Raw genomic sequence first — 8,200 nt, forward strand, 5'->3', positions numbered from 1 at the left:
GATGAGTTTCCTAAGTACCTGAGGAAGCACAAACCTGTGTTCACCCTGATCTGCTGCGCCATTTTCTTCTTCCTGGGATTCCCCATGATCACAGAGGTAACCCTAACCCTAACCCTAACCCTATGATCACAGAGGTAACCCTAACCCTAACCCTATGATCACAGAGGTAACCCTAACCCTAACCCTATGATCACAGAGGTAACCCTAACCCTAACCCTAACCCCATGATCACAGAGGTAACCCTAACCCTAACCCTATGATCACAGAGGTAACCCTAACCCTAACCCCATGATCACAGAGGTAAACCCTCCCCATAATCACAGAGGTAAACCCTAACCCTAACTCTATGATCACAGAGGTAACCCCTCCCTATGATCACAGAGGTAACCCTAACCCTAACCCTATGATCACAGAGGTAAACCCTCCCTATGATCACAGAGGTAACCCTAACCCTAACCCTATGATCACAGAGGTAAACCCTCCCTATGATCACAGAGGTAAACCCTCCCTATGATCACAGAGGTAACCCTAACCCTAACCCTATGATCACAGAGGTAAACCCTCCCTATGATCACAGAGGTAACCCTAACCCTAACCCTATGATCACAGAGGTAAATCCTCCCTATGATCACAGAGGTAAACCCTCCCTATGATCACAGAGGTAAACCCTCCCTATGATCACAGAGGTAAACCCTCCCTATGATCACAGAGGTAAACCCACCCTATGATCACAGAGGTAAACCCTCCCTATGATCACAGAGGTAAACCCTCCCTATGATCACAGAGGTAACCCTAACCCTAACCCTATGATCACAGAGGTAAATCCTCCCTATGATCACAGAGGTAAACCCTCCCTATGATCACAGAGGTAAACCCTCCCTATGATCACAGAGGTAAACCCTCCCTATGATCACAGAGGTAAACCCACCCTATGATCACAGAGGTAAACCCTCCCTATGATCACAGAGGTAAACCCACCCTCCCACCCACCCACCCTCCCTCCCTCCCTCCCTCCCACCCACCCACCCAATTTCACATCAACACTGCTATTATATCTCATCCTGTGTGTGCGTGTGCTTGTGTATGTGTGTGTGCGTGCTTGTGTGTGTGTGTGTGTGCATGCTTGTGTGTGTGCGTGCTTGTGTGTGCGTGCTTGTGTGTTTGTGTGTAATTGTGTATGTGTGCGTGCATGCTTGTGTGTGTATGTGCTTGTGTGTGTGTATGTGTGTGTGTATGTGTGCGTGTGCATGTGTGTGTATGCTTGTGTGTGTGTATGTGTGCGTGTGCATGTGTGTGTATGCTTGTGTGTGTGTGCTTGTGTGTGTGTGTGTGTGTGCTTGTGTGTGTGTGTGTGCGTGCTTGTGTGTGTGTGTGTAACAGAGTGGGATGTACATGCTCCAGCTGGTGGACACGTATGCAGCCTCCTACTCCCTCGTCATCATCGCCATCTTCGAGCTCCTGGGTATCTCCTACCTGTATGGTGAGAACATCTTCTGATATGTTCCTGCTACACCCTGCCTGCTAGCTAAGCTGTTACTTTACACTGTGTCTGGTGAATACAGACTGTTCCTTGACTGAGCTTCAAAATACTGGTAGAACCATGCAGTCTGATCCTTGATCTTCTGCTGCACTTATTAGTCCCTTAATGTGATTGGTCTACCTTGCTGGGATACAAGGCAGGTGTTAACCTCATAATGAGCTCTGTGCCTGTTGCAATAATTTCACACGTCACCACTAGATGTCTCTGTCTCCACATCTGTGAGCCGGTTTCCAAAAAGTCTCCAGAGACCAGCAGGGTACAGTACTGCAGTTGGACAGCTTCAGCAGAGTTGTCGCATTGGAATAATTGTGCGACTCATAATTCATGCCGCCCAGCGTTTTCAGTCAGACTGGATTGTAGAGAAACTGCAGCTCTGTTGATGATGCAGTTCTGTCCTTGCTGGACCAGAACACACGCGCCACGAGACATGCGGACACAATGAGAGGAGGATGTCCTATATAGCGGGATGTTTGGTGCCTTCTGTTGAAGCCTCTGTATATCTGGGTCACTCAGTATGAGACTTCTCTGCTACGAGTCCCTTGTAGAGACTAGTCCTAACCTCCTTCTCCTCTCCCTCCCCTCCCGTCCCATCCTCTCTCTCTCTCTCTCTCTCTCTCTCTCTCTCTCTCTCTCTCTCTCTCTCTCTCTCTCTCTCTCTCTCTCTCTCCCTTTCTCTCTCTCTCTCTCTCTCTCTCTCTCTCTCTCTCTCTCTCTCTCTCTCTCTCTCTCTCTCCCTCTCTCCTCCTCTCCCTCCTCTACTCCTCCTCTCCTCTCCCCCTCCCTGCCTCCCTCCCTCCCTCTCTCCTCCTCTCCCTCTCCTCCTCCTCCTCTCCTCTCCTCCCTCCCTCCCTCCCTCCCTCCCTCCCTCCCTCCCTTTCCTCTTCTCCTTTCCTTTCCTTTCCTCCTCTCCTCTCCTCCCCTCCTCTCCTCTCCTCTCCTCTCCTCTCCCCTCCCCTCCCTTCCAGGCCTCCAGAGGTTCTGTGAGGATATAGAGATGATGATCGGCTTCCAGCCCAGCCGCTTCTGGAGGGTCTGCTGGGCATTTGTGACTCCAACCATCCTGACCGTACGTACACACACACACACACGTACACACACACACATGCACACACACATATATAGACACACACATACACACACACACTCACACACATATATACACGTACACACACATACACAAACACACGATTCCCTTTTCAGATTCAAGGACTAGCATTGATTTGCAGCAGTAAGTGTTTACCAAAAGAAAGTAACAAAAGTAAAACAGCTTTTCCCCGTTTGCAGTAAAAACAGTTTTCCTTCCTTGATGCACATTATCTTACAAGCAGTTTGAAAAACAAATGAGACAGCAAGGTAGAGGTTTATGTACCTTCTCTCAGGCAACGTTGTGACGCCTTTCGTGAAGTATCTAACCAGCTGGGGCATGTGAACACTTAAAGCAGGATTAGTATAGATTTATTTTTAATCAAAGGTTTAGATAAGACACGTAAGTCATGTAACGCAGAAGCAAATAATTCAACTGTACTGTATGTGTCTGGTACATGTACCAGTTAGCTGTATGTGTTACATGTACCTATTACATGTACCTGTACTAGGGATGCGTATTGATAAGATTTTAACGATTCCGACTCCTTATCAATTCCTGCTTATCGATTCGATTCCTTATCGATTCTCTTATCGATTCTCCCCTCTACAGCCAACTAGGTCTGTGCGTCCTGCACCCCCGCACACACACTCGTTTCATAAACAAATTTCTCAAACTGGCTTTGACTGGCTCTGAAATGAGCTAATACCTACCACCTCTAGGCCTCTTCAGGCCTCTGTTTTCAAAACAAAATCTAGTCGGAGATAGAAACTTTCAGTTTCCTTGTGTTCAAGCTTCTATTACTCAACACCAGTAGGACTTACAGGGGAAATAACTTCAGTGTCACCTTTCAAAAGAGACCATTTACATGCATGTACTCCAAATGGTTCAACAACAGCTTCCAATGTAGCCTACTTTGGGTATGTTGTTTAGGCGTTTTCAGGCACATTTAACAGGACTATTAAAAGGTTAAACAATTAAAATGCTAAGTTTAATAATGGATTAAAAATCGATATGCTCAGTTTAATAATGGGACACGCGAACGTTTGCTGATAACACACGCCGCCCCGATAACGTGAAATGATCAATAAGATCAATACTAATGGGAGACGAATGCCGGAGCTAAAATGTATGCTTCAAACGACGGGACATAAGATAACTAGATCGACTACACACAATAAAGGCAAATTGCTTCACACAGTAACAAGTGGTTGTGATCACTTTTGAGCAGTTTAGCTCTACCTTAGATAGTTAGAGATGAAGCGCGAACGTTAGCTGCACTGCTGCATGCATCGAACACATGACGTTCCAGTAACTTCATTCCATGCTGTGTGTTCAAATGCTTCTTCATATTTGTAGTATTTACTCCCTTCGACGAAATAGACTTTTTACACACGTTACAAGTGGCGTTGTTGTCATTTTGTCGTGTGAAATACAACCAAACTTTAGAATGCTTCTTCCTAGTTCCAATGTATTCTTGCACTCTCTCTGAATAAACTATAAAAGTTCGCGCATGCGCAACGGCACAGAGAATCGTTAACAGAATCGTTAAGGAATTTTGTTCTAAACAAGAACCGGTTCTCGATACCCATCCCTAACCTGTACCTGTACCTATTACCTGTAGCTGTAGCCGTACCTGTAGCCTTACCTGTAGCCTTACCTGTAGCCTTACCTGTAGCTGTACCTGTAGCCTTACCTGTAGCCTTACCTGTAGCTGTAGCTGTAGCTGTACCTGTAGCCTTACCTGTAGCTGTAGCTGTAGCTGTAGCTGTAGCTGTAGCTGTAGCTGTACCTCTACCTGTTGCTGTAGCTGTAGCTGTACCTCTACCTGTTGCTGTAGCTGTAGCTGTAGCTGTAGCCTTACCTGTAGCTGTAGCTGTAGCTGTAGCCTTACCTGTAGCTGTAGCTGTAGCTGTAGCTGTACCTCTACCTGTTGCTGTAGCTGTAGCTGTAGCTGTAGCTGTACCTCTACCTGTTGCTGTAGCTGTAGCTGTAGCTGTAGCTGTACCTCTACCTGTTGCTGTAGCTGTAGCTGTAGCTGTAGCTGTACCTCTACCTCTACCTGTTGCTGTAGCTGTAGCTGTACCTCTACCTCTACCTGTTGCTGTAGCTGTAGCTGTTACTAGTGACAGGCTGTGTGTTTCCCTGCAGGGCATCCTGGGTCTGAGTCTGTACCAGTGGCAGGTGATGACATATGAGCAGTACACTTACCCCACCTGGTCCATGGTGATGGGCTGGCTCATGGTCACCTGCTCCATCATTTGGATCCCCATCATGTTCCTCATCAAGATGTACCTGGCTCAGGGGAGCTTCATGGAGGTACGCACACACACGTTTGTGCGTGCTCATGCACTAACCATCTGTCTGAACTATCAATCACTTTCCACATACAATTTTGTTTTATTCTTTTCTTTAAGTCCTATTCTTTTCTGTTCCATTTTAAACCGTGTGTGTGTGGTATGTGTGTGTGTGGTATGTGTGTGTGTGGTATGTGCGTGTGAGGCATGTGTGTGTGTGGTATGTGTGTGTGTGGTATGTGTGTGTGGTATGTGTGTGTGGTATGTGTGTGTGTGGTATGTGCGTGTGAGGCATGTGTGTGTGTGGTATGTGTGTGTGTGGTATGTGTGTGTGGTATGTGTGTGTGGTATGTGTGTGTGTGGTATGTGTGTGTGTGGTATGTGTGTGTGTGGTATGTGTGTGTGGTATGTGTGTGTGTGGTATGTGTGTGTGTGGTATGTGTGTGTGAGGCATGTGTGTGTGGTATGTGTGTGTGTGGTATGTGTGTGTGTGGTATGTGTGTGTGTGGTATGTGTGTGTGTGGTATGTGTGTGTGTGTGTGGTATGTGTGTGTGGTATGTGTGTGTGTGGTATGTGTGTGTGTGGTATGTGTGTGTGGTATGTGTGTGTGTGGTATGTGTGTGTGTGGTATGTGTGTGTGTGTGTGTGGTATGTGTGTGTGTGTGTAGCGTCTCAGGCTGGTGTGTTCCCCCCAGCCAGACTGGGGCCCGTTCCTGATGAAGCATCGTGGGGAAAGATACAGGAACATGATGGACCCTCTGGGCACCAACTCTCTTGGCCTCAAACTGCCCCCCAAGGACTTCCAGCTGGGCTCCTCCTACCAGTAGGACCCCCAGCAGGGTGGGGGCACTGGGGGGGACAAGGTGGGGGGGCATAGACTGGGGGGGAGACAAGGTGGGGGCCCAGTGGGAAACAGCTGCTCATCACCCTCTCCCTCCTCTCTTCTTGACTCTTTAACACGGACAAGACAACATCTGCTTAGAAGCCTCCTCTCTTCTTCTGCTTCTCTATCTCTTTATCTCTCCTTCCCTTCTCCTCCTCTCCATCTCTATATCTCTCCATCCCTCCTTCCCTAACAACTGTATCCAGGGATCAGGATTCCGAGAGAGAAATGTGTCCATGTCAGCACATGACTCAGATCAGACTGCACATAGACACTCCCTGTGGAGACACATATACACACACATTACATATACACACACACACACACACACACACACTACATTTAGTCATTTAGCAGACGCTCTTATTCAGAGCGACTCACAGTAAGTACAGGGACATTCCCCCCGAGGCAAGTAGGGTGAAGTGCCTTGCCCAAGGACACAACGTCATTTTGCACGGCCGGGAATTGAATCGGCAACCTTCTGATTAATAGCCCGATTCTCTAACCGCGCAGCCATCTGATCCCACACACACACAGACATACACACACACACACACACAACACAAACAAAAATACACACACATTACATGCACACATTACACACACACACACAGACATACACACACACTCACATCACACACAGACATGCACACACACAGAGAGATGCACACAGCACACACAGATACACACACATCACACACACAGAAACACAAACACACACATACAGTGTGTTTGTTTGTTGCAGTCTTACATTTGCGTGTAGAGATAATGAACCCCCAGGGTCTAAACAGGCAGAACAAGACAATGAAGGACATGTGACATATTCTATTTATATCCGCAATTACATCGGCAATACCAATAACATGACTGCCTGTAAAATGTTTAGTAGTGACTTTATGATGAATGTCTAACAGATATTTGTTCCTGTCTATCGATACAATATATATACAGTACATATAAATATCTATCTAAATATATGCATTTATAAACACACACTCAGTCCATATCTACAGATATCTATATACTATATAACTTCGTCTCCCTCTAGATGTAGAGACTGTGCTGTTTCTTTTAGTTTACTGGAAACTTCCAGCTCTCTCCTTTTTCTGCCTGCTCTTCCTGTTCCTCCTCCTCCTCCTGTTCTCCCTGTTCCTCCTCCTCTTCCACCTCATCCTGTTCCTCCTCCTCCTGTTCCTTCCTCCTTCTCTTGTTCTTCCTCCTACTGTTCCTCCTCCACCTCCTCCTGTTCTTCCTCCTCTTCCTTCTCCTCCACCTCCTCCTGTTCCTCCTCCTCCTGTTCCTTCCTCTCCTCCTCCTGTTCTTCCTCTTCCTCCTCCTGTTTCTTCTCCTCCTCCTGTTCCTTCTCCTCCTCCTCCTCCTGTTCCTTCCTCCTCCTCCTGTTCTTCCTCTTCCTCCTCCTGTTCCTCCTCCTCCTGTTCCTTCCTCCTCCTCCTCCTGTTCTTCCTCTTCCTCCTCCTGTTCCTTCTCCTCCACCTCCTCCTGTTCCTCCTCCTCCTCCTCCTCCTCCTGTTCTTCCTCCTCCTGTTCCTTCTCCTCCTCCTCCTCCTGTTCCTTCTTCCTCCTCCTGTTCCTTCCTCCTCCTCCTCCTGTTCTTCCTCTTCCTCCTCCTGTTCCTTCCTCCTCCTCCTGTTCTTCCTCCTCCTCCTCCTGTTCCTTCTCCTCCTCCTCCTCCTGTTCCTCCTCCTCCTCCTGTTCCTCCTCCTCCTCCTGTTCCTTCCTCCTCCTCCTCCTCCTCTTCCTCCTCCTGTTCCTCCTCCTCCTCCTGTTCCTTCCTCCTCCTCCTCCTGTTCCTCCTCCTCCTCCTGTTCCTCTTCCTCCTCCTGTTCCTCTTCCTCCTCCTGTTCCTTCCTCCTCCTGTTCCTCTTCCTCCTCCTGTTCCTCTTCCTCCTCCTGTTCCTTCCTCCTCCTCCTCCTGTTCCTCCTCCTCCTCCTGTTCCTCCTCCTCCTCCTGTTCCTCTTCCTCCTCCTGTTCCTCTTCCTCCTCCTGTTCCTCTTCCTCCTCCTGTTCCTCTTCCTCCTCCTGTTCCTCCTCCTCCTCCTGTTCCTCTTCCTCCTCCTGTTCCTCCTCCTCCTCCTCCTCCTCTTCCTCCTCCTGTTCCTCTTCCTCCTCCTCCTCCTCCTCCTGTTCCTTCCTCCTGTTCATTCTGCCTCCTCCCTCCGTATATAAGAGAATGCCTGCTAATTAATCTATCTTAGTCTTATAATTGTAACGTATTATAGCCGCTGGCACTATATGCCCCTGCTCTGGGACTGTGTGGTAGCCCTCCTCTCTACCTATCTATCATTTTTTTAATTCATACTCTCTTGTATATATATATTATATTAGTGCGTAGTACATTCATAACCTAGGAAAGCACTTGTCTAGTTGATCTTT

The 8,200-nt window shown here is 47.8% G+C and overlaps 1 protein-coding gene across 1 annotated transcript in view; it reads left to right on the plus strand.

The window, feature by feature from the left end:
• Positions 1–5,825, plus strand: part of slc6a5 (solute carrier family 6 member 5) — a 17,026-nt gene extending 11,201 nt beyond the window's left edge. Inside the window, 5 exon segments of the mRNA XM_062471062.1 lie at positions 7–96; positions 1,381–1,480; positions 2,506–2,606; positions 4,776–4,943; positions 5,591–5,825. Of these exon segments, the coding sequence (XP_062327046.1) occupies positions 7–96; positions 1,381–1,480; positions 2,506–2,606; positions 4,776–4,943; positions 5,591–5,749 (618 nt within the window). The 3' untranslated portion in view covers positions 5,750–5,825.
• The last annotated feature ends 2,375 nt before the right edge of the window (positions 5,826–8,200 follow it).

The sequence above is a fragment of the Osmerus eperlanus genome, chromosome 10, assembly GCF_963692335.1.
Source record: "Osmerus eperlanus chromosome 10, fOsmEpe2.1, whole genome shotgun sequence".
NCBI lineage: Eukaryota > Metazoa > Chordata > Actinopteri > Osmeriformes > Osmeridae > Osmerus > Osmerus eperlanus.